Source organism: Chionomys nivalis, chromosome 16, assembly GCF_950005125.1.
Source record: "Chionomys nivalis chromosome 16, mChiNiv1.1, whole genome shotgun sequence".
In the NCBI taxonomy this organism is placed as follows: Eukaryota; Metazoa; Chordata; class Mammalia; order Rodentia; family Cricetidae; genus Chionomys; species Chionomys nivalis.
The window spans coordinates 16,202,287-16,229,264 of NC_080101.1; the positions used below are offsets into that span (position 1 = coordinate 16,202,287).

Consider the following 26,978-nt stretch of genomic DNA (forward strand, 5'->3'; position numbering starts at 1 on the left):
CCTTGCCCTTACAGCAACATGCAGCAACTCTACTAAACTCCAGGGTTTCTGCCTCTTCAGGGTCACTGCCTGTCCCAGCGAGTCTAAGGGGCCTTGAGTTCCTCCAACCTGCTCTCTCTCACCTGTCCTGTCCCCATCTTCCCCATCCCCCTGTCTCCCCCCCCCACCCCCCCGCCGCCATGATGAGCTCATCTGTAAGGCCCTAACTCTTATCTCTTCCTCCAGTCTTGAGGACTGCGTAGTTTTAGGAGTGACTAAGCCCTCCTCTAGCATGCTAGGCTTTTCATTAGGAGTCATTTCTCTCCTCATCCTTGTAACTGATGCTACTTCTTGGTAGGTATTCAAAAAACTGGTGGACTGAATTACAAAGCTGTCTCGATACTGCGAGTTTACTTGGGCCAGAGGAATCTCTTTTATGGACTGTAGCTGGCTAGCCAATGTTTTTATATGTCCTGTTCATGATCAAACCATGTCTTCCAAAACATAAATGACAATATCCCCAGTGGCAGTGTGGTTTTGCCTTTCACTGGACATCAGTTGGCACTTTGAACAATAATTGCTGTCATGAAATAAGGGTTTGCGACAAGGGGATGTGTCACAAACAGCTGACCGTCATCTCAGAGATCTGTCCACTGATAGACATGTCGAAGTGAAAGCCTCATAGAATTCGAATTCATCCGTTCTTACCTAATCTAAGGGAACTCCTACTCTTCTCTCTATTCGTTCTCTCTCTCAGTCATCCTTCTTGAGCCCCCCGACTCCTGGCTGCTGCTCTCTCAAGCATGCATTCCCAGGTCTGACATACAGTTTCATTTTCTACACAGTGTTTGTCCTGAGGGAGAAGTGATCAGTGCTTCTTGGTGAAACACGAGCAGCAGACAGATGTATGTAGCGTTGTTGTAAGTGCTCCATGTGGATGAACTCTTTCAGTCCGACCAACCAGAGGAAGCGTCTGTTGTCAATTCAGCTTTGCAGAAGGAAGAGTTGAGGCCATTCTTCTGGCGAGCTTACCAGAGCTGACCAGACTTTAGAGACGCTAGTTCAATGCACTTGTCGTGTAAGAGGCCGCAGGGATGAGGGAGCCGATATGACTTCCTATGCCTCATGCAAAGTCTTTAAAACTTCCGTTAAGTAGAACCTGCTGTTCATACTCAAATCAGCTGGGCATCTTTGCCTACCCCCTAGTATTTTACAGTGAAAATGAGGACTTCTTACAGCTGTGTTTGCAGAACTCAACACAGTGGTTTTGTATCACTTTATTTTCTGCTTAAAACCTTTGGATTATTTTTGCCAGTCATTTTAGTACTTTTTCTTTCTTTCCTTCCTCACCCTTCCTTCCTTTTTCTTTTCTTCTCTTTCTTCCTTTCTTTTCTTTCTTTTTATTTTTTTGTTCAGTACTGATGATCATACCAAGGCCTTGTAGATATTCGCGGGGTGTTCCACCACCCAGCTACATCCCCAGCTCATTTTTAGTACTATTAATGTTTTCATACTAATGTGTCAATTGGACATGATTGAAAGAATTCATTTGTCTTAGCTAACTTTTAAACATGACTTTCTTAAACCATGGCCATGTCTTACAACATGGGCCTCCATGTGCTTTTATTGACCCACTGTAGTTAAACATGCACTCAAAGTCCAGAAGCTGCATTCTGTTACTGTTAGTTGCTTTTGTCCTTAAAGAAATCAGAAAGTTTGACAACTGAGGGATGGATTTCCATCCCAGTATATTAATACTAGTTTTGCAATCCAAGTTTACTGTCTTTATTCAGGTTTTTGTCTTAAGTGACATTAGCGCTGAAGTTGGATGCCATTCTTGGCTCTATCCCAGGATTTCTTAAATTATCTTTGTAAAGGGGTACCAGATGCTCTACTCTGCCACAGACAGTTCATAAGTGAACAAGTATGGCTGTACATTAATAAAGCAATTGAAATTTGAACTTCATATACTTTGCAGATGCCAAAATAAAAAGCTTTCGGAAAAGGAAAAACCTATTCTTAGTTTGCAGGCTGAAGGACAACAGGAAGTGGTCTGGGCTGGGCTGGAAGACTCTAGCTTTCCCACAGTGACTTAGCCATGGCATTCTGTCTATCTAGTCGTCATAAATCCTATCACCAGTAACATATTATTAGCTAGTTGTAAAAATATCAGAGTTAGTGAAAACGTCACTTAAACACAGTTTATAATTGGTTTGCTGTTATGAATGAATAGCATAGTGGCATCCTTACACATATGTTCGAATATGTTTCCTGGAGTTGGCACAAACGAGGTGACCCTGGGGAAGTTCCAGCTCTGCTTTCCCTGAGGACTGGCAGTCGTTAACATGTTTCCCTCTTGAGCTGCTCTTTCGATGAACATTTCTATGCTTTAGAGTAATTTCTTTCTGTGTAGAGATTTTTCAAAATTAGCACAAGGGCATGAGAGTCTTTTATACATGTGACACGTCTGTCTCATACAATGAAGCAACGTGTGAGAGCCAGCACCCTAGGCCGTGTGCTGAGGTGACATCCTTACTCTCTAAACAGAGCTGCATATTTAGTGAACAGGTTGATTATTTTCAACTTGTTTATATGTATATACACTTTGTACATATGTGACAGGTGGGGTGTGTTTATACAAAAACATACAAGTACGCACGCGCAAACGCGTGCACATACACACACACACACACACACACACACACGATTAGTTGTTTTTCTGATCTCTTGTGTACTTTCAAACCCAGAGATAAAACATCATATGTGTTACTGACATACTTACCTTGCATTTTTAGCAATTTAGTTTGTAGGAAGGATTCCTGAATCTCTTACTAAGTCTTGCCTCTTCTTTTCACCATTATATGAACTGTAAAGAATGTATATGTATTGTTGTTTAATATAACTTTTCTATATCATTAAGAAGCCAAGACTCACATTAGTTAAGTAACTGGCATGTTTCATGGCAACCTAAACATGTTTTAACTTGCATTAGTTTTCTTATTCTATTCTACTATTCAGTGAGCAATTTGTCTTTCAAGTTTGATTTCCTTGGGTTTTTAATTTAGCAGATGACTTGCATATAATTTCCTTCTCATGAAAATAGTAGTTAAAGAAATATGAGCCTCAATATGCCTGGCAATGGAAAAATGTATGTAAATCTCCTAGCCTGGGGGTGTGTGTGTCCCATTTAAGAATACACCAACCGTTCGGTAGTATTTTTAGTTTTCTTCCAAATATTTGCTATTAGGTGAGTAACCACCCAGTCTGATTCTTCTGGAATGTAATCATCTCTAAGGTTGCTGAATGCTCAGTGGGTGTGGCATTCACCCAGGTCACTAGAGTCTATCCAGCTTTCTTCCTAGAATGCCCTGACCCCTCCACCCCGGAAGAGTGAACGCAGCTTCTCCACATGCCTTATTCCCACTGGCGCATTGACATGCCGGAACAATCTGGCTCCAGAAGTACTAATACAGTTTTTCTGAGACTGTCTACAAAATACTATTTTGTTAAAACTATGCCTTTAAATGGACGCGGATGGGTTATATTTGTTTTATAAAAAGTTGTGTATCTAATGTTCAATTGTGATTGATTTTGAGATTATATATAAATGTATATTTATAAGCCTGTCCTATGTGGATTTTTACTCTAAGATGTGTGCCACATTACTAATAAAGATATGAGTTTCTATTTATGTAAAGTAATTGTAGCAACACTCCTAACCACTACTGAAATGATTATTTTGTTCACTGGCCACCACATATACTTTTATCTTCAGAGGATTAGGTTATACTCAGACTATATTAACCAGGATTAAACATTAAAGGCGTAAACTCTCAACATAATTTGAATTCTTCCTGTTGATGTAATGAAAACTAGTTTATAATTCCTTATTGCTTTGCTCTGTTGCACGTTTCTGTTATTTTTTCCTTTGTGTGTTATTTAATTGTAAAATGTTTCTCCCTTCTCCCTGAATCCTTGTAGACCTTGGGAAAGGTGGCAACCTGTCTTGTCTGACAAACAGGAGAACCCTATTGCTTTAGTTACCTGAAAGTCCTTGTAGAGAAGCAATATACAAACTCACTCTGCAGAAGCTTCATTCTGGTACCGTATCAAGCAGGAAATGGTAATGTAGATTCCCGTTTCAAGTATATTAACTACTTCCTTGCATGTATCTGGGTTTAGGAATTTCACTTAAAGTCCTTAATGGTGACTAAACCATAGTAAGTAGAAGGTCTGATGAGATGGCTCAGAGGGAAAGTGGACTTGCTGCCAAGCCTGGTGACCTCGATCTGTCCCCAAAGGTCACATGGTAGAAGGAGAGAACCAACCTCCGTAAGTTGTCCTCTGACCTCCATGCACTTGTGTGTGTGCACACACACTAAGTAACTAAACGTAGTTTTAAAAGAAAGACTAGGTAGAGTATAGCTGTAGAGTCTACTGGGTCTTGAGGGAGAAGAGAAATCTATGGTATGTGGTATACCGTCTCCATTGTGTGGTTTAATCTCCCTTTCTTCCTTTGGTAGACATACCTGTGATTATATTTAGATCCTCTCTACCATATCCTAGAAATGTTAGAGACACAATGCTGACCTTGGAGATTGCTGTAGTCATAAAGGTAAGTATCTGGGACAGCAAGAGAGGACTCTTGGCAAGGAAGAATTTTGAGAGCTACTTTCAGGGTCTCACCATGCCCTGGGCCAAAAACAGTAACTGCAACAGATATCACGATGAGAAAATACCTTGATTCATGCAACTGGAAGGCCAAGCGCAGCCTGGTCTCAGGGTCCTCCACTGCATCCGGGGTGCCCAGGCAGCTGGTCTTCTCTGAGTCATGCGATGCCACAAAAGAGAATCTAAGAAGTATGGCATTTTGGAAGAGCTACTTTAGAGCTGATGCCCCATGAGCTTGAGATTTGAGTGGACTTGGGTCCCTTTCTCAAATTTAGTTCTTAGGTCCTATCAACCCACAATACAGCACTCATTTCAAAAGGAATAAGACACAGTTTTTTCCTAAGCAAAATGTGAGTGTCTGTGGCCTAGGAACATGTATTCAGGTTGTCCCAAGAGACATATTCTAGCATGGAAGTGGTTACAAGAGATTTTATTAGTTAAAGGACAAAGAAAATCATAAATTAAGGCATTAACCAAAAACATTTAGTAGGGCTATAGGCAGGTAAGTTATATCAAAGAAGAGAAAATTCTGCTATGTATTTAATTACTCTCTGATGACATTCTTAGCTTTTGGATGGGTTGAAAGCTAGTGGGCTGCCAAAAATACATTTTAAAAGTTATTATTATTATTATTATTATTATTAATTTTCGAGACAGGGTTTCTCTGTAGCTTTGACGCCTGTCCTGGAACTTGCTCTTGTAGATCAGGCTGGCCTCAGACTCAGAGATCTGCCTGCCTCTGCCTCCCCAGTGCTGGGATTAAAGGCCTCTGCCACCACCTCCTGGCTAAAGGTTTTATCTGATGGTCAAAAGGATGTTAGGCTAGGCAGGAACACTAAAAATAGCTCACAATAATTTGGCTCTAAATCTGCAGTTCTAACACTTTGTTACCACAAAGTCCTCATCGAGAGTTCAGCCTTGCACATCTTCAACACAGGCGTGGCCTTTTCTTGCTGTGTCCTACCCCCACAACTTTAGAATTCTATATCTTAGTTGTTTATACTTTGCCTGCAAACAAAGGAATGCTCTAGGGATGCGATTCCCAACCTGTAGGCTGCAACCCCTTGGGGTGTGTGTGTGTCACATATCAGATGTCCCACATATCAAATATGTACATCACGAGTCACAACAGTAGTAAAATTACAGTTATGAAGTAGCAAAGAAATAATTTTATGGTTGGGGGTTCCCGCAACATGAGGAACTGTATTAAAGGGTTGCAGCATTAGGAAGGTTGAGGACCATTGCACTAAGGTTTCAGTATCATGCAGTAAGCATAGACAGGCTCCTGGGAAAGGATACCACTCATTCCTTCTCCTGCTTGGTACACATGAGCTCCTATTCAGGATTATGAATATTGTTTGCTGTGTCAGGTCCTAGACACGCAGAATTGAAGCAAGCCCAGTCCCTGTTCTCTAGGAGTTCGGTCGGGGACAGATACATCAACCAACTTTTGTGAGACGAAGAAAACCCCAGTGTACAGGAGAACATACAAATACTTCTCATTTTTCACTGTTTCGGTTTTGTTTCTGTTAGAGTTCTCTCCTTCACTGGAAATCCTGAATGGTGCTTATCGGTTCTGGTTGGTCGTCAGAACCACTTTGAAAGGCTCAGCAAGCCTGCTTTCGATTGAGACTAGACTTGGGAACAGAGTACAGTACCATGGCCCAGCCTCTTCCATTTGCTGAACTGGGGCCCCGACACAATTCAGGCAACGCTCGCAGGCCTTGCATCCATTGATCTGTTATGTGACTTAATTTTCACAGGAACTTAGTTTTTGTAATTGGCGAGCATTGCAGGTTTGAGAAGTCATTTGGATGCATTTTGAGCCCCTTTTATTAGAAGATGGGATGCTAGACACAAATCACGGGCTATCTAAGCTGTGCAGAAAACTTTCTTCCTCTACTCTGAAAGGGACCCAGATCTGCTTTGGCTCTGCAGAGGTCTTTCTATTTGGGGGAAGGAGTGGCAGAGGTCATCTTATGCTAACAGACAATAGACTAGATTCTGTGGGGTTTGAGCCACAGAGTGGCAGGGATGGTTGATTTTAGCTCTGAACAAATGGGAAGCACCCCCCCCCCCCATCCCCAAATCCTTTTCAGGCGTGAAGGCGATGCCTTGCTATGTAAAGAGCAGCTCAAGTCAATGATTGTGCACACCGCTGGCAAATGTGACTATAGTTTGCGGTGGTGATCTCAGCAGTTAAGCAGCTCAGGAAAATGTAAGCACAACTCAAGTACACACTTGCAGGGCCAGACGATAAGACCCAGACACCGAGAACCAGGGCCCCAAAATCTGTAAGCAAGATGGAAAGGAGAAAGGAATTGCTTTTTCTTTTTCTTCAGTTAGCGAATCCTTTTTATCTTCAGGACCTAGTTAGCAACATTTCTTCATGTGAAAACTAGCTTATTTACATTAGAACAGAAAGAGAAACAGAAATTTCATGCTGAGATTAATATGAAAGTTTGTTGAAAACAGGAAAGAGCTATTAACTCTTATGGTGGGAACCTCCCACATTGAGTATCCAGCTAAGGAGTGAAGACCAGCTTTCCCTCTTTCCTGACTTCCCCTCTCTCAATCCTGCTCTCCCTTTCTATCTCCTTCAGTTTCTTTCTCAAAGAAAAATGCTCTTTGGAGTAAATTTTATGGGAAGCAGGCTTGAATTCCAAAAGATTTTCCTTAGGACAGAAGCACCCTGAATTGCCCAGTTCTTGCTCTTATTTTCTACAACGACCCTGTAGTAAGAACTATGATTTCCCGAAAACAAACAAACAAAAGCCGGGCAGTGGTGGCCCACGCCTGTAATCCCAGCACTCACACTTGGGAGCCAGAGGCAGGTGGATCTCTGTGAATTCAAGGCCAGCCTGGTGTATAGAGCAAGTTCCAGGATAGGCTCCAAAGCTACACAGAGAAACCCTGTCTTGGAAAAAACAAAACCAAACAAACAACAGGGGGAAAAAAAGACTATGATATCCATTATCTCTTGCCAGAGAGAACACTTCAGTGGGTAGCAAATAGTGGCAGTTAAACACTGATATACACTCTGAGGCATTTAGATTGCTCCCATGACTCTTACTCTGTGTTAGAAACAGTTAATCGTGGGTACACATTATGGTTCTCTAAGGGACTTCACATAGAAGCCAAAGGATCCCTGTTCAGATCAGTTAGCATAGAACCTAAGAGCTACAGAATAAGGGTTCATAGTGTGAACCCCAACTCACCCACTTGGCAGCTGTATGAGGCTAGGTACTTAATTTCTCTGTGATCGTTCTGCAATATTCTCTGTGCTTTATTTGCAAAACAAGACTAGTAACATCTCTGGAGGGATGTTCTCAGGATAAAATGATAGGAGCCAACCTCCTAGACTAGAGACTGTCACAGGGCAACAGCTACTTAAAATCCTGTCATGTACACGAGAGAGCACTTTAAAGTGTTAAGAGCATGTATTACTCTTCCAGAAGACCTGAGTTCTAGACCCAGTAGCCAAGTCAAGTTGCTCACAACCACCGGTAACTCTAGCAGTGGGGATCCAGCGCTTCTGGCTTCTTTGGCCACCCACATACACTGCATACACACGATTAAAAATAAGTATTTATTAAATAAATCAATAAAACTAAGTCTGTGCATCAGTGTTTTTAGAAATACTTTCAAAGCATAGAGCACAGCTTGTGTTTTCCATCTCTGAAAGCGTCTCTTTGGGGATCCTGCCTCCGGAAAAGTTAACATCAATCAGAGAAGGGGGTTTGTGGTGTTGTATCCCCCTACTTTTCTTTTTCTGGGACCGTCTCAAAACTTGTTACCTGGTCCCTGGGGAACCACTGGGCCCGAGGGCGGAGGCGTTTGGGCTCAGCCTCTTGGGAGTTGTAGTTTCCCTGAGTTCTAGTTCATGCTCTGCCCGCAGTCTGGGTACTACAAACCCCAGAAGCCCTCGCGGCACCGTCCGCCTCCGCCCGCGCTCCTCCGCCAGCTCGCAGCCCCGCCCCACGGTCCTGGCAGAGGCGCGATGGCCGACCGTGGCTGCGCTCCCGAAGCGCCCAGCCCGCGGGGCTCTCCCCGGCCGGAGCCTCGGGTCCCGCGCGCGGCCGGGCCGGGCGAGACGCCGCGTACGGCGGCGCTGGCGCTGCGCTTCGATAAGCCCATCAAACAGGCTTTCTACAACACGGGCGCGGTGCTGTTCGTGTGCCTGTGCTGCGGGGCCGCGGTGCTCGTGTACTTCATCCTCGAGGCCTTCCTGCGGCCGCTGCTCTGGGCCGTGCTGTGCGGCACCTTCCTGCACCCGTTCAAGAGCTCGCTCACGCGCCTGGGCCGCCTGTGGCTGCGCCGCCTGCACCGCGCGCACACGCCCATCGTGCTGGCCGCGCTGCTGCTGCCGCTCTGCTTCGCCGATTACGGCGTCGAGGCCCTGGGCGAGCAGGCGCTGCGCCGCCGTCGCCTGCTGCTGCTGCTGGGTGCGGGGGGCCCGCTGCTCTACGGTCTCTACTGCCTGGGCAGCTACCTGGGCGTCCAGGTGCTGCTGGCGCACGCGGGCGCGCTCATCTGCCGGGGCCTCGACTACTTCAGCAGCCTGTGGGTGAGTGCGTGCGTTTTGGGGTGGCTGGACCCGGGACGCCCGCGACCAGACGGCCGAAGGTCCTCCACCCGTGCTCCAGTGAGCGCGGATGACCGCCCTCCTTCCCACGCCCGGGAATCTTGGCGCGCTTCCTTCTAGAGAAGCGGGTGTGATTTGAAACCGGCCCACTTGTAGGGAAAAGGTCCCTTGGCTGAGAAGTGCTGACCCACTTTGCGCATCTGGCAGGCACATCTGGGTGTCGAATCCAACTTTCCTTTGTACAGTTAAGAGGAGCTGACTTTTTACTAGGCTAGGGGTTAATTAGAACTTGGGTAACTCGGATTTCTCAAGCTCTCAAACTAAAGCTTTCGTTTCATGCCGGTAATGTCCCACAGTTTCGTTCTTTCTCTATATATAGTTCGTGCGTAACTCTAGGAGCTTTCCGCTAACTTTTTGTTATGTGTGGGCCTTTGCACAACCTCACCAGTCCAGATTAGCAGTGGACTCGTAAAGAGAGGCAGGTTATGGTTGAACTGCCAATTTAGAAACTTCAGAATTGAAAGGAATTTCAAAGATAATCTTAGAGACACCTTTCCTGACTCAGATAATCGCAGGTTAGTTTGTCCGCATATTTATTGGGCAAAGTTAAAATGAAGTGGCTGTTTAATGTTTAAGAATGTTAATCGATAAAGTACCACAGGGACTAAGAATGTATCGCAGGGATAGAGAAGATCCTAGCTTGCATGAGGCCCAGCGCGTACACACCTCATACTATTTCACTTTTATTCACTTTATTTGCTAATGAAATAAAATGAATATGCCCTGACATTATTGAGTTACAAAATAGTCGCCTTTACTTGCTAAGCAGGTTTCAGTTTGCCAAAGGGTGTTGGTAGAATGTTCACTGATCCCAGGATGATCAGTTCACCTCTTCGTCAAGTGTAAAGTTGATTGAACACAGGGTTGGGTACCCTGTCTTTGGAGTGCATATAATTGTATATGAGCACATTATTATTATTATTAGTGCTGGGGGTTGGACCCAGGGCTTTATTTGTGCTACTGAGTTGTACATTCAGCCTCATAAATTAGCATTTTCCTATTGGAACAGGCATACACAGAAGTAAGTGGACATTCTCACAGTTACAGGCCACAGGGGTTGGAGAGATGGCTCAGAGGTTGACGACTCACTGCTCTTCCACATGACCTGAATTCCTTCCCAGCATCCATGTTGGGTCATTGACAGCCTTCTGTAACTCTTACTTCCAAAGATCCCAGCATCCTCTTCTGATTTCTAGATGCACCTGCGTATACATGACTGACTCTTATGTACACGTACATAAAAAAGTCTTTAAAAAGCCGGGTGTGATGGCAATCGCCTTTAATTCCAACACTCAGGAGTCAGAGGAAGGTGGATCTCTGTGAGTTCGAGGCCAGCCTGGTCTACATAGTGAGTTCCAGGACGGGCTCCAAAACTACATAGAGAAACCCTGTCTCGAAAAATGAACACAAAACAAAAAGCAAACAGACAAAAGGCTTAAAAGAAAAAAGAAGCTGAAATTATTGCCTCTTCATTTTTAAACAAGTCAGTTACATGGATTAAACTCATTATGTACTTATAAGAAAAGTCCTCAAGAAATTGAGACTCTTACAGATTCTGTAATAGTTCAGCTGTCGACAGGTGTCCTCCACTGAACTCTAGGACATGAGAAAGGAAAGGCTTGCTTTACATGAAGAGCATGTGTTTTCAACTGGAGTAGGAGGTGGAGTTCAGATGTAAACTGGTGGGGATGGGAGGAAGCCGGGCATTTCTGCACATCCCTCACACGGGGTGGAAGGACTTGAGGAAGTGAGCACCCGTGAAGCTGCGTGTTGAGCCTTTTACTGAGGGTACTCTTCATGCTTGTGTTTATACGTGTCGAGTTCGGGGGTTGGAGGGTAGAAAACCCCATCAGTGTGCTTGTTTTTTGGTTGTTCTGAGAGTTGGACTCAAGCTCTTATGTGTGCCATAACAGGGTTTACTACCCCTACACCCACAGCCCTTCAGTAAATGCTACTTAAGACTTGTAGCTTGGCTGGTCACAGTGATGAGAGCAAGGCAGATGAGAAGGAGTTAAAAACACAACATCAAAGGCTTGCGTGAGTGAGTTAGAAGCGAGTGGTGAGAGTACTCAGTGAGACGGGTGCTTTCAGGTTGTTCCAGCGGAGAACAACAAGCATCAGTGAGTTTTGCAGAAGCTGTAGGAGAGGAGGAGGGAGTGAAGTGGGGCCTGTCAACCTACGGCTCTGATTGAGGCTTAACAGTTGCCCGGGCCGGGGCCTATTCCAGGTTTAAGTTTTCTATCTCATAGACCACAGTGTTGGACTGCCTGATACAAAACAACAGCCTTTATGCTTTCCCACAACTTGTAAGTGTGAGCCTGCTTGAGGGAGGCAGAGAGAGAAGGTACCACGTAAGCAGACACTTTCGGTCATCCGTTCAGGTTCCAGCTTTTGTGTGTGTACTGTGTGCTAGGCCCTGAGCCAGCTTCTGACTCTGGGACCCTTGGGTTGTTGGAGCAGTCCCGCCCAGTAGGAGGGAGAGAATTCATAGCTGAAACACTGGAGAGCAGTTGTCTGCTCACGCTCTCAGCCCGTTGCTGACAGGGAAGACCTGCTGTCATCAGAACTCCCTGGCACCCTGCAGTAAGGGCGGAGGAAGCTTCTCCAGGCACATGTTTGAATCTTTAACTTAGAAAGACAAACTGACTTAAGTTTAAAGGAAAAGTCTAAAGAATATCAGAATTGGTCTAGTCACAGCTATTTATTCTCCTGTTGTCTTCGTTTATCCTGCTGTCTGTCTATGCAGTGTTTCAGTCCTGGTTTTCTTTCTGTCGGTACCGCTGTTTGTTTTCCTCTGTCACCAGCTCACAGTTTCTCCCTCTCTGCCCCCTTTGGAGTAGTTAAGCTCTTTTCTTTACCCAGTGGAAAACTCCTCCTTCCTGCTAGCAGCAGTTCGTTCCCAGCAGTCAAGTGTGTTGGTTAGAATATAGACTCACTTCGTAAGTCCTTTCAGAAGGCTTAAGAAAGTTCATCTGTTCTCCATGCTCAGTGTGACTCTTCTGGTGTTGTGAGGTTCTGCAGGATAAATTGGAGAGCCTAGTAGCGTCCCCTGCTACACTTCTTTTCTCTACTGGGAATGTTTTGATCCCTCTTTCCCTTTGTTCAGACTTGTTGAGAGAGGGGGAGGCCATTTCTAGTTTGCAGCAGTAGTAGTTTTGATTTTTCCAAGGCCTGCCTCCTGTTTTTATAAAGTAGTGTTGGAAACAGCAAGGGCTGAAAGATTTGAGTTATGAACTTGGCAATAGCAGTAACTTGCTTTGTGACCTGTGACCAAGGCTTTATTCTGGGCCACTCAGCCCTCCCTAGTTGTGACAAATGAAGGGTTGGCTTGCCTGATACCTCAGTCTCCTTGAGGTTTTGATCAGGGTCACAAGGGTTGCTAAGAATTACACCCTGGCCAGCCATGTAGGTCTACACCATTCCTCTTGGAACCCTTATGAGGCTTGTTGCTGCTTACCTGGTGGCAGCTGAGAGGAAGGTCCTTCACAATTACAAGTTTGGCTCTGAGAGCTCCTGACTCTTATGACAAAGAGAACAATTTTCAAAATAGAAGAAAATTTTAAAGGAGAAGGAAGTACTTGAAGCAGACACTGCTCCATAGGGGAGTCTGCCACCTTCTGTCTGAGAGGGACTTAGGAAAGGGTTCAGGAAGATCGCTCAGTGGGGAAGTGCTTGAGAACCTGAGTTTGGACCCTCAGAACACAAATGGCAGCCAGGTGTGGTGGTGCATGGGGAGGAGATGGACCCTGGTGGAGCCTGGTGGCTTGTTCTCTAGCCAGTCTAGGAGAAATGGCGAGCTCCGGGTTCTGTGAAAGTTCTGTCTCAGAAGAAGAAAAGGGGGAAGAAGAAGACTTGGAGGAATGATGGAGGCAGGCATCCCCAAGGCAGCCTTTGTTCTCACTCGGCCAGGTGGGCCTCCATACACACATGCACTTTAACACACTGAGCACTTACGTTAAATAACTTATGTGCTATTTAACGGAAAAGTGTGCCATGTGTGGTTAGTTGTGTCTTGGGAAAGGAAAGTGTGATTGCTGTTCTCAGAGAGCTAAATAAATGCGGCTAAATTTGATGCAGTTTTATATAATAAATCGTACACGGGTGCTAGAAGATGATTGGATTATGTATTTGGAAAGGACACAGAATATTTAAGAGGATAAATGTGCCCTCGGGTCAACTGTGGCCAGTGATTTATGCCTGGGAGAAAAATCCCACACAAGCAGGTTTGCACATAAAGCTAAATGGAGCTGAAGTTGACTTCTGGGTGAGGGGATAAAGCCCTGGATAAAGCATGGTGGCTCTGTAATCCTAGTGCTTGGGAAGCCAAGATAGAAGGATTGTGAACTTGAGGTCTGCATGAGCTACACAGTGAGATCCTGTATCACACAGAACAACACCCTAAAAGGAGTTGGCACTAGAATTGAGGGCTGGAAATCCAGTTCAGAGATGGAGCCTCTGCTTGCCCTTTGTATGCAACGCCCTGGGATTGTGCCCAGGCCATAACAACCCCCTCTCCAAACAAAAAAGACGTTTATTAAATGTGATCACAGAGAAAATACTTTTCATTAAGTTATTTTAAAGACTGGTTTGCGATGTGAAAAGCTTATCAAGGAAAGCATGCTTCTCACATAAAGAACAGTTAAGCAGCGCAGAATTTATATGGTAAAAGTCAGTTGTCCCCGTTTCTTCCATCGCTCCCACCAATCAGATGCTGTTGTTAACTGACAGCCTCTGACTTCATTTCTGAACCTGCGTGAACTTAACAAATGTCTTTGTCTTAGTTTCATGTATACATGCATATACTGTACTACAGAAACCCTTTTCTATCATCGCTGTTCTCACTGGGCTGTTACCCGCCCTCCTCTTGTGGACCCTTTGCTGTCGCTGCTTGCAGCCACAGCTCTTCCTGCTGCGGAGTAAACACTTTTGTCCCACGTGCCTATGTTTATGACAGATTTTTGTGTATTCCAACAAATCCAGAGGTAATAAACAGTTTTAACCATTGGTAATTATATTATCCAAAACTCAAGTGTGTTCTGTCTTTTGAGCTAGCAGTATTTCTGTCTCTCTGAAGAAATGCTTGAAAATGTCTGTCAAACTATAGAAGGCCCAAGGAAGCACATCTTAAAGGAACAGCATTTCTTTTTCTACTTATGAAAATATTAAATAACCCTTAGGAAAATTCAGCAAAGACAGTGAGCATAAAGAAGCACCATCCTGAGATCCAGCTGCCCGGAGATGGTTATTTTAATTTTTTAATGTTGCTGAGTATGTTCTCACCATTATCCTTCCCATACATAAATTTACACCCTGCTCCTGAATATAGTCATCACACTTTTTAAGTTCTGAATGCGTTTCCATTTTTGGAGCTGTATTGCAAACGGCACCTGAATATTTTGTATTTATCTGCGCACTAGTGTTTCTGTAGAACAGTCCTGGAAGTGGATTGGGGAATTAAGTGTTTTAGCCTAAAGTAATGTAATCTGGGAGCTTCATGTTTACTGGATAAAAATAGCATGCTTTTCTTTAGGTTGAAATTTCTCTTAGAAAGTCTGAAATGTGCAGTTTCTTTTTCTTAGTGACGCAGATTCCTTGTTAGTACAGACACAGCTTCTTAGACTTAATCTGGAGATGTAGACCCTTTGTAGTTCTGCTTCCGAGGGCTGCCGTTTCTAACTCCTCATGTTCAAACGCCATTCGAGATAGGAGCTTGTTCTGTTTTTAGACAGCTATTGGTTGCTGGGAAATTTTATTCTTATATCAAACAGAAATATGTTGCTTCATCATTTCCACAATTATTTCTGCACCGGGACCGCAGGCGATGAAGCTGCTTACCTGTTCCCAGATGACTGTTCCTCCTCTGTCCTGACTTTTTTGTTAATCAACTTGACAGGCTAGAGTTAGCTGGGATGATTAACCTGAACTGAGAAAATGCTTCCATCAGATTGCCTCTAGACAAAGGCTGTAGACTTTCATTGATGACATGGGAGGGCCCAGCCTACCGTGAGTATCGCCACCTCTGGGCAGGTGGTTCCGGGGTATATAAGAAAGCAAACTGAGCATGAAGTACTTCTTCATGGCTTCTGCTTCAGTTCCTGCCTGGAGGTCCTGTCCCAATTTCTTTCAGTGATGAACTGTGATAGGGAAGTGTAAGCCATAAACCCTTTCGTCCCCAAACTGCTTTAAGTCATGGTGTTTTATCGAAGCAATAGAAACTTCAACTAAGACACCCATTATCTGAGAAGAGCTATCAAATGTTGATATTCTCTACTTTGTAAGCCAGAGAGTCCACTCATCTAGCTACGTCTGTATTATATTATAGTTTTCTTTTGCTGTCTTAGCCTGTATTAAAGCTCATGTTGGTGCCGAGTTACATTTTTATAAGCAGACATTTATACATTGACTGCTGAATTTAGGTGCTCTCTCCCCACTCCCTGTTTTGTACATTGGGATTTTGGACCTGAAAACACAGCTTTGCATTTCTTTTCATTAAATGAAATCTTTAAATTAACACATTGTCCTAGCTGTGGGTTATGTTAGGCCCTGTAGGTTGGGCCTGCTATTCCCAGGTTTGTGTAAGCTGTGGATTTGATTAGGACTTTCCCAGAGCTTTGTAAACTTTTCCACTCATGAGCCCTTTTTACCTGAGAAAATTTTGTGTGACCTTAGCTCTTGTAATTTATAGGTTTATAATCAATCATTTAGTGTTAATAAATTCTAAGTATATTTAAATTTTATTTTATATGTATGGATGTTTTGCCTGCGTGTCCTATGTCTATGCACAGCATGTGTGTAGTGCCTGTGGAGGCAGAAGAGGATGTCAGATTTCCTAGGACTGGAGTTACAGATGGTTCTGTGTTACCATATGGGCACTGGGAATTGAACCAAGGTCCTCTGCAATAGCAGCCCGTGCTCTTAACCACTGAGCCAACTCTCTAACCCCATAAGCATATCTTAAGACAATTCTTTGCTGTATATATACTTTAGTCATTTATTAAAGATAAATCAAATTTTTGTACTAATAAGATGAGTATGTTTATTTTATTTTTTATGTAGAGATTTAAATCTTAGTCAGATGTTTAACTGCAGGCACAGCATCTTCAGTGTTTTTAAGAGTTGACTGATATTCTGATTTTATGACCAGTGCTGAGAGTGTCGCTTGGCTTAAGTACACAGTGCAAATGCCAAGGCTGTTTCTTAGGACTGTTTCAAAAACTGCTGGAGAGTCTAGCGTAGACTCAAGCCCAAATCACCCGAATTTATTTATTTATCTTGTTTTTAGAAATTGGTCAACAACTCAAAGAGCAGTTTTAAAAATAAAAATCCTATCAGTGCACTCCACAGATAGGATGGTCCGCTACCTGTATGCTGTGGAATGATGGCAAGAAAATACTTAAAAAGTTGCTCTTTTTCCCTAACTAAAAGAAACTTTGTGGGAGGGCAGTGAGCACAAGTGTGCACTTTGGCTTAGTGAGGTCACATGACTTACTGAAGGCAACACCTCAGACTTGTATGGATCAGATTTTGGATTACGTTCCATGGTTGCGTGTTCAGAGCCTGTGCTGTCAACAGATTTCTCACGGTCATTTCTGGATCACAGCCTGCAGCTTTAGAAGCTGGGTTCTAGGTTTGCTGGGGAGTGGCTGGACTCATCCGGGGACTGATGGCCGCTGTGTGCGGTGTGGCTGACATCTGTCCCTTCCTAAGGGTCACTCTCAGTATGCTTTCATTTTCTAGCACCACTTCTTACCCTGCGCTTACAAAAGCAGATTGCTAGGGATGGCTCAGCAGCTAAGAACATTGGCTGCACTCCCAGAGGACCTGGGTTTGACCACCCACATGACAGCTCACAGCTGTTTCTAACTCCAGTCCCAGGGGAAGGGCACCAGGCATGCATATGGTACACAGACATACATAGAGGCCAAATACCCATACTCACAAAATAAAACTTGCTGGGGGGGGGGGGGGAGGACCAAACAAACCAACTGTAGGCTAGAGAGAAGGCTCAGCAGTTGGGAATGTTTACTTCCAGAGGACCCAGGTACTGTTCTCAGTACTTAGCTCACAATCACCCGTAACTACAGCTTCAGGGATTTGAAACCCCTTCTCATCTCCAAGGCCTCCTGCATACCTGTTGTCCACAAAAACCTGTATAGGCATGTGTGTGTGTGTGTGTGTGTGTGTGTGTGAATTCTAATTCAACTTCAGACTGTAGACAAGTCCTTCTCTGGTGGAACACTCATCAAGAATGTGTGAGGGCCTCATTTCAAATCCCAGCATGGCAAACAGCAACCCTCCCTCTCCCCAGAATTTCAGCATTTGGCAGGAAGAGTGTGATCAGGAGTTCAAGGTCATCCTCTGCTTCATAGCAAGTTCCAGGCTATGTGAGACCCTGTGTCAAAAAGAAAAAAACAAGAACAAGAAAGAAAAGGAAAAATGTCTTCTGTTCATTAACCATCAGCTGCCTAGCATATTTCTCTTTCCCTTACCATGTTGTAGTTTATTATATATGTTTTCTATCTCATTTTTAACTTAATACTGTATTGGAAATTTAAAACTGTGAGACCTTTTTTGAAAACAATACTCATTTAAGTCTGGGGGGTGACTCAGTTGGAAAAACGTGCAAGCTTGAGGACCTGAGTTGGGATCCCTGGCACCCATGTAAGAAGAGGAGCGTGCCAGTGCATTCCTGTAACTCCACCAAGGCTGGGATGAGGAGGCAGTCAGAGGAGAGCGGGCACTGGGAGAGCCCGCTGTATAGGAAAGATCCCTGACCCTCACAAGTGCTGCGTATATGCACCACACCCACAGTCCCGCCATACCCAGTCCAATGGCTGAACAACCTGTGTTTGTGCATCACCCTAGTTAATCATTTCTCCACCGGTCTTTTAGGCCGTCACTTCTCATCAGTTCTGAGGAATTTATGTCAAAAGCTTTTTCAGATTCTGTCGTTACTTTGTAAGGATTAGTTCCCAGGTCCAAATTCATGTCCAAGTCTGTGCGTGTTTTAAAAACTGGGTTACTTTTATTGACAGAGTTCTGGACGGTGCCCCTGTCTTTTGTGGTAATCCTACTTTTGATTTTTTTTTCCTTTGTGCTCTGAATTAGATCATTCAGTCCTTCTTCGTTTTAACTTTAGCACCCACCCCACCCCGGTTCAAGCCATACTTGAATTTTACTTTCACAAACTCATGTTCTTGGTGCTCAGACTGCTCATTGCAGTGTTCTCTTGAACACTGTTACCTTACAGATTGGCAGCTGTGATGCAGATTTAGTGATGGGCACTCAGCTGTAGGGTAGAGGGATGGAGGAGGGGACCTGACTAGTTCTGTTTTAAACTTTTACTGTTTCTTCTTGTAATATTTTTTCCTGACACCCTTTTTAACTGCAGTATATAATTCTAGGTTAGCGTTGCTATGTCTGTCACTTAGATTATCAGCAGGCTCATACTTCAGCTAGTTCTTTTAGTTTTAAAAATGACTCTCCTACTAACTTTTTATAGGTTAAAATATGGGATCTTTTTACCTGTTTCTTTTTACTCCCCCAGCCATTAATCAACAAAAACTTGTAGGAATTGTACAAGACTAGTTTTAATTTAAATCTGCTGCTTACATACTAACTATTATATCTTTTAAAAAATGTTAAGTGGATTTTGAACTTTAGTAAAACAATGTACTTTATTATTTAAGTATCACTGCCTGAGTTTCAAATGCCTATCTAAACATATCTAAATAGAGAGGGAGGCCCAGGCATACCACACACAGCCCCCGTCTGAGTGGTGTTCAGCATGCTTAGACTCTGCAGATGTTGTAGGACTCGTGCTCTTTGCTGTATGTATTTTATACCTGTGTCTTCATTTATTTAAGATCTGGACGTTGGTGGTTGGCTATGTGCTGATGGTTTCATTCAAGTGGAATGCGAACACTGAACGCTACTTAAGAGCAGTTTCGATTCCTGTCTGGATGATACTGCTTTTTCATATAGGTAGGTCCTTTCTAACTCTTCTTTGTGAACAGTCGCCCTGTAACTGCGGTTCAAGGTCAGCAGAGGCCAGCCAGTGAACGTGAGTTCTAGTCGCCCTGTAACTGTAGTTCAAGGTCAGCAGAGGCCAGCCAGTGAACGTGAGTTCTAGTCGCCCTGTAACTGCGGTTCAAGGTCAGCAGAGGCCAACCAGTGAAAGTGAGTTCTGTGTAGTGTTTTATGTTGCATTTAAAATTCTTTAACATAGTCTATAGAAAATGTTGAACTTTGAGCTTTCTCTAATCTTCAGTGAAGATTCTTTGTTGATCTTTAAGTTCCTTATGCATTCTTTTAGTAAGTCCTTGAAGGGTGAGTGTGCCTCAGATGATAGCCATAGTGACCTCTAGCTCATTCTGCTTGTGGCCGACTTGGGGAGGAGATAGATAAGCCCCCAAGGATGATAAGAGTCTTAATCATCCTTGTTGAAGGACTGGAGATTTTTAGTCTGGCTAAGTGGAAGGACCTGGGACAGGAATGGGGGAGGACATTGGGCAAGAAGAGTGCTTGAAATAGGAAAACCACTTCCTAAGAGTCGAAGGACTGTCCATCCTGTGAAAGAGTGACTTAAGCAGGTCCCTGATCATGAGGGGGAGATGCCAGAACTTCAGGAAGCATCAGAAAGACAGTTCCATGTCGGGGCTGCTCAGAGTCATGGGTTTCCTGTCCTGAGGAGCAGCTCACTCTTAGCTGGGTGGCGCTGGTGATAGTGGTGGTATTGGTGCTGCTGCTCTTGAATGGCTTTTCAGCATGATGTACAGAATTGGGCAAGACATATTTCTAAGCCTGAGTTCTTTCTAATTTAAAAACAAAATAATTGAGCAACCTAGAGAAGCAGGTAGCTGAAAGTGGCTTTTAGAATGAACCTTCTTTGTAAGTTGCTCCTCCTTCCCCCCAAGAAAGCAACAGCTAAGCCCAGCTGACTGTGGAGGCTCTGATTTTAGGAGGGCAGTACTCTATAGAATTGTTGAGTTGGCACCACTAAGTTTATCTGCAGGATGTGACTCAGGGTGAGTTTGCAGAAGGTAGAGGAGGGAGTCCCATGTGAACTCAGGGAAGGCAGGTGCTTGGGGATTAACTGTATACTGTGGGAGCTTTGGCTGTAGCCTTTGGGTTTGTTGGCCCCTTTCTTCAGACTGAGTTCAAATCTAGTGCCATTTTCAGAAAATTAGGCTGGCTCCCCGGCTTCAGGATCAGTGCCTGACTGTTTGTTCTAGTATCAGGTGCTCCATAGGTTGAACTTGATTTTGGGGTGACCTGAAACTTGTGAGGGGTGTGTGGGTGTCTGTAATGGGTTGGGGATTGACTCTTAAGATTAGGCTGGCACATGCCTTAATATTTGAGAGAAAGAACGGAACTGTCCTTGAGATGGGGTTTACCTGCAAGTGTCCTTTACAAAGCATTTTCCCCGTGAAATGATTTCTTAATTAGCACGAATATCAAAATGCTCTGTTAACTAAGAATGCTAATTCTTTATGATTTTCAGCATCACTGGCTGGCTCATGGAGAATCCCAGTATTCCTGGTTATTGTCTTTCTGATGTCTGTGGGCACCCTTTATGAAAAACAGAATGGGAAGGAGTCTGCTGGTAAGAAACAATCTACTATGAGTACATGCTTAATATTTTAGAGGATAAATGTCTTTATCACTGTGATAAACATCATGAGCAAAAGCAACTTGAGGAGGAAAAGATTTATTTCCTATTTCAACTCTCAGGTCAAAGGTCACACTCTGTCCCAGAGAAGTCAGGACAGGAACTCAAGGCAGGCGCTGATGCAGAGGCCACAGTGAGCTGGCTTGCTGCTCTCTGTGACTTCTCAGCCTGCTTTCTCATATAGCACCTAGGACCACCTGCCCAGGCATGGCACCACCCACAGTGAGCTGGGTCCTCCCACACCAACCATCAATCAAGAAAATACACCACAGTCCAGTCTGATGGGGGAATTTTCTCAAGGTTCTGTCTTCCCAAATGATTCTTCTTTATGTCAAGTTGGCATAAAACTAACCAGCATGATAACTTACAAAGAAAAAAAAAAGCCAAGGTGAAATCTCCTTGAATGTATTTAAAAACCTGAAGTAGTTTTTAAATAGAAAATCAAATTATCTAAAATTTTAGTTTTTTTAAGGTCATGATCCTATTTTTGTATCTTTTTATTATAGTTAATATAAATAAATAAATAGCCATCAACTATTATAAAATGGCATTTAGTACTTGCCCAGTACTGACTGTATTCCCATCATCCCTATCTAGTTTTGCAGTATTTATCACTCTGAAAGGAAACCCTGTGCATGGGTTCCAGCATACAAATAGAACACACTCTGTTTACCTGTTCCCCTTCCTGTACATAGATTCCAGCATACAGATAGAACACACTCTGTTTACCTGTTACCTTCCTGTACATAGATTCCAGCATACAGATAGAACACACTCTGTTTACCTGTTACCTTTCTGTACATAGATTCCAGCATACAGATAGAACACACTCTGTTTGACTGTTCCCCTTCCTGTACATAGATTCCAGCATATAGATAGAACACACTCTGTTTGACTGTTCCCCTTCCTGTACATAGATTCCAGCATACAGATAGAACACACTCTGTTTGACTGTTCCCCTTCCTGTACATAGATTCCAGCATACAGATAGAACACACTCTGTTTGACTGTTCCCCTTCCTGTACATAGATTCCAGCATACAGATAGAACACACTCTGTTTACCTGTTACCTTCCTGTACATAGATTCCAGCATACAGATAGAACACACTCTGTTTGCCTGTTACCTTCCTGTACATAGATTCCAGCATACAGACAGAAAACACTCTGTTTGACTGTTACCCTTTTACAGATATTTGGGTCACTTTCACCTTTTGGATATTATGACTATCAGTGCTTCTATGAATGTGTATGTGTATAAGAAACTGTTTATTCTTCTAAAGAATTTGAATATTCTTAATATGCTTAAATCAATAGTTAAAAATATAGTGTACATATTACGAGGTGTCATATAATTCTGTGATGTATGTATGTCATTTGAATTTTGGCCAGTCACCTTAGAGCAGGATTCCTGGGTAATGGAGATTCTGTTTAACTATTTCAGGAGCCACGAGACTACTTCCAGGGTAACTCAGCAGTTAACATTCTTCTACCCACTGGATAGCACCAGTCCCGTGTGTAATGACTTCTTACAGTGATTTTTGATTTGGGTTTTCTAATGACTGGTGGTGTGAGCATCTTTTTATGCATCTGCTAGTCATGGGGAGATGTCTGTTTGTACTCTTTGGCCTTTTAAAAATTAGGTTGTCTTTTGTTGCTGAATTCTTTAAATATCTTGCATAGTGAGCAGATACACACTCTGTAAATATGTTATTCTATTAGTTGTCTGAGTTTTTTGGTAACTTCCTTTTAATTTAATATTTTAGAAATTTTTAGATATGTATATCTGTGTATGGGTTTGTGCATCTGAGTGCAGTGCTCAGAGAGGCCAGAAGAGGGCATCAGATCCTTCAGAGCTGGAGTTACAGGTGGTTATGATTACCCTGAAGTAGGTGCCGGGAACTGAACTTGGATCCTAGAAGAGCAGTATACATGTTCTTAATTGCAGAGTCATCTCTCCAGATACTTTCTATATATTCTCTCTCTCTCTTCCTTTCTCTCTCTTTCATTCAAGACAGGATTTCTTGCAGTACAGTCCTGACTGTCCTGGAGCTCACTCTATAGACCAGGCTGACCTCGAACTCACAGAGACCCACCTGCCTTTGCCTTCTGAGTGCTGGGATTAAAGGTGTGTGCCATCACTGCCTGGCCACTTTTTATTTTTAAAGCCCAGTCTTTGTATTTTTCTTTTGTGGTGTTGTCATATTTAACAAACTTGGCTGTATCCAAGGCCATAAGTATTTACCCCTTGTTTTCCTTTTGGAATTTTATATTTTGTCTCTTATATTTAAGTCATTGATCAGGTTTCAGTTGCTTTTTGGATGTAACATGAAGTCCACCCTCTCTTTGCATGTTTGACATCTAGTTTCTCCCAGCACAAGTTGCTGAAGTTTTTTTGAGTGGTCTTGGTGGTCTTGTGAAGAATCATTTGAACCTGGTTTATGCCTATACTTTTGTTCTTCCTTGACTTTGCTGTTTGTCCTTATGCCAGTGTTTTGGTGAAGTAGGAATGTAAGTTCTCTAGCTTTCTCTTTTTTTTCCATGCTGTTTTGGTGGGTTTGGTTCCTTCATTACCATGTGAGTTTTAGGATCATTTTTTTTTCTATTTTCACATAATAGTCTGCTGGAATTTTAATAAGATTGTTGAATTCATCAGTAAATTGGGGAACATTGCATTTTTTCTCTCTTTCACACATGTGGACACACACATGTGCACACACGCACACACACACGTTTCAGTAATCAACCTCCCAGATCATGAGTCTGGAATGCATCTCCATGTATTTATTCTTTAGTGTTTTTCTGTAATATTATGTTTAAGTGTTGTATCTTCTTGGTTTAATTTATTTCTTATTATAAAACGTGCTTTCTGAGTTTCCATTTTGTATGATGCATTCTTAGTATTTAATTAGAAATGTAATATATTTTGTATTATGCCAATACTGTACCCTTCATCTCTGCTGAATTTGTTTCTTGGCATCAGTTTAGCTAAGAGTTCTTTAGCACTTGCTAACTAATGCTTTTATTTTTAAAGGTGTGTGTGTGTGTGTGTGTGTGTGTGTGTGAGAGAGAGAGAGAGAGAGAGAGAGAGAGAGAGAGAGAGAGAGAGAGAGAGAGCGCATATGTGCTGTATGGCACAGGTGCGCAGGTGTCCATGGGGGTTGGAAGGGCATGTCAGATGCCCTGGAGCAGACATTTCAGGTCTTATGAGCTGCTGACATGAGTGCTGGAAACTAACTTGCCATTTGTTTTTGACTCCTGAGCCATCTCTCCAGCCCCTTAACTAATGATTTCTGTGCTGCTTTAGATTTTTCTTTTTCTCTTTGGAACATAAGATCTTGATGTCTAGCTCAGGCTGGTCCTCCAATATGTCACCACACTTGGCATCACTGAACATAGGCTCCAACATTGTTTTTAGCATTTACTCCAGTCACAACAGTGTGCGGCACTCTTGTATGGTGATCGTATGTCTTATGAAAGATTTTTTAGGTTGTTTCTAGTTTATTTGGTAAGTATATATCTGATACTTTTGTTTTGAGACAAGATCTCACTGTGTAACCCTGGCTACATAGACCAAATTGGCTTTAAAATAACTACGAAGAACCATAGTTACAGATCTCTCTGACAGTGGAAAATCTGGAAGATTGTATTTTCTATTTTGCTGTCTTTCAGTCTCATGTTTTGACCTGTCTTCTGTCCGGATGGTTGAGTCCCAGGCTGTGTGGAAGACTGGAGTGGGCAGTATTTGGTGACTTTCACTTGTCCTGCTTGGTTTTACCTTCTTGTTCCTTTCCTGGGATGTCAATGACTCAGACAGCTATGGTTACCCTTTCCCCACTTCTGGGGTGGCTTCCCTTTCAGCTGCTCTGATATAGGGTTAAGTCCTATCAGCCTGGTAAAGTTTCCGGGGCGTCTGTCTCCTTTGGCAGCTACATGGTGTCCCTCTGACTCTGCCTACTTTCTCCCTACATCTTTGTTCAAATTTCCTGCCTGGCTTTACTCTAGTAAGCCTTTGGTTGAAACAGTTTCTTTAATAACCAATGGTAATAAAAAATATTCATAGCATACAGAGGAGAATCCCACATCAATTAGGCTTCTAGATTTTATTGGAATTCAAGCCTACGTTTGTTTAGTTCCTGGGCCCAGAAACTGAATTTATTTCAACAGTTCACTTTAAACTCAGGAGCTTGACTCTTGGGACTCGGGAACTCTTGGGTGGTATTTCCTGGAACACTAAATAATGTAGGGGGAAAATGTGTTCTCTCACTGAATAAGAACTTTTTAGGGTTCTTTTCAATTTTATTTTCATTGTTTTATATGTGTGTGTGTTTTGCCAGCATGTTTATCTGTACACTATGTGCATGCAGTGCCCAAGGACCAGAAGAGGGGTCAGATCCCCCAAACTGTAGTTATAGATGGAGCCATAATGTGAGTACTGGGAATTGAACCCAGGTCTTTGGAAGAGCAGCTAGTGCTCTTAATCACTGAACCATTACTTCAGCATTTTGAGGTACTTTTGAATGGACTGTCTTTAGAAATCCACAAATAACAACAGAATAAACAAACAAATCCCACACGATCCAAATAAATAAACTAAAATGATGGCCTCCCTCTGTTGCTGAAGATGTTGCATTTCAGAGGTTGAGGCACCTCCAGTCACACAGTGGAGCTGTGGTTTCAGCCGAGGTCCTTGACCCTCAGCCCCATGCTCTCTTCCTTGCCTTGTCACGTTGAACAAGCAGACATTAGTCATAGTGAACGTGTCAGCAGCTGGCCTTGCCTCTTGCTTCCACCTTAGCCTGGTTGACTCATCCTAAGTCCATCACTTCTCTGCCCATTGCCCACTGTTTCACGTGATAGAAACCTGCTGCCTTAGCCTTGCTGCTTCTTTCATTAGACTGCTTCTTGGTCTTTGCACAGGCTGGGTGATTATGAGATAACAATAAGGGTAAAAAGTTTGCTACAAAGTGCTAACATCTGGTGTCCCACCTTCTCATCACAATATCTCATGACAACTCTTAATACTACTGGTCCTTGCTACATGGCACCTCTTCAATAGTATTACAGTGACAGTTACATTTCAGTATGAACTAACACCACTCCTGGAAAAGAGTGTCACTGTGTTCCCTTGGTTTGTAGAGACATGAGAATGCTGGCATTATTCTTTCTAAAGTAGGAGGCCCTGGCGGTGTGTAAACATGCCATCCTATCTTTTGAAGCAATCCAGTGAGACTGATATCATATTGTATATGCCTGATACTTGGATTCAGGGATTTGTTCTGAATATGAGAGATGGCTTTAAAGTAAGAAAAGCCAGGACTGGAAGGTGGCTCAGTGGTTAAGAGCATACGCTGCTTTTTCAGAGTACCAGAGTTTAGCTCCCAGCACCCACATTAGGTGACTCACAACTGCCTATAACTCTGACTCTGCTCCATGGGATCCAATGTCTTCTTCTGGCCTCTGTGGGAATCTGCATTCATATGTATATTCTATATTCTCATTCTCTTTCTCTCTCTCTCGTTCTCTGTCTCTCTCTCTCTCACATACACACACACACACAACCAGATTTGAACGAATTAAAAAAAGGGGGGGCTGGAGAGATGACTCTGCAGGTAAGAGCCCTGACTCTCTTCCAGAGGACCTGAGTTCTATTCCCAGCACCCACATGGCAGCTCAGAACCACCTGTAATTCTGGTTCCAGAGGATCTGACACCTCTTCTGGCCTCTGTTGGCATTGGCGTTACATGTATGTGATACAAAGACATACAGTTTAGGTATAATACCCATGAACATAAACTAAAAATAAAATGAAGGAAAAATGATAAAAAGTAGGAAAAACAGTCTTCTGCTGTGTCGCTAATATCAAGATGCTTGGTGTCGAGCAGCAGTGTGAATCACCTGGCCACTGCTCTTCTCTGACCCGGGAGTTGCTTCAGTCTTGGGAGAGCATATGGTGTGAATGAGCAAGCTTGGTCAGTGAAGCCCAGATAGAAAAGAGGAGAGGAGCAAAGCCA

At 43.2% G+C, this 26,978-nt stretch overlaps 1 protein-coding gene across 3 annotated transcripts in view; it reads left to right on the forward strand.

The window, feature by feature from the left end:
* Nucleotides 1-8,643: 8,643 nt before the first annotated feature.
* Tmem245 (transmembrane protein 245) overlaps nucleotides 8,644-26,978 on the forward strand; it is a 77,027-nt gene continuing 58,692 nt past the window's right edge. For all 3 annotated transcript variants that reach the window (XM_057790486.1, XM_057790489.1, XM_057790488.1), the window contains exons 1-3: nucleotides 8,644-9,217; nucleotides 19,162-19,279; nucleotides 20,799-20,900. In XM_057790486.1, the coding sequence (XP_057646469.1) occupies nucleotides 8,651-9,217; nucleotides 19,162-19,279; nucleotides 20,799-20,900 (787 nt within the window). In that variant the 5' untranslated portion in view covers nucleotides 8,644-8,650. The remainder of the gene's footprint in view (nucleotides 9,218-19,161; nucleotides 19,280-20,798; nucleotides 20,901-26,978) is intronic.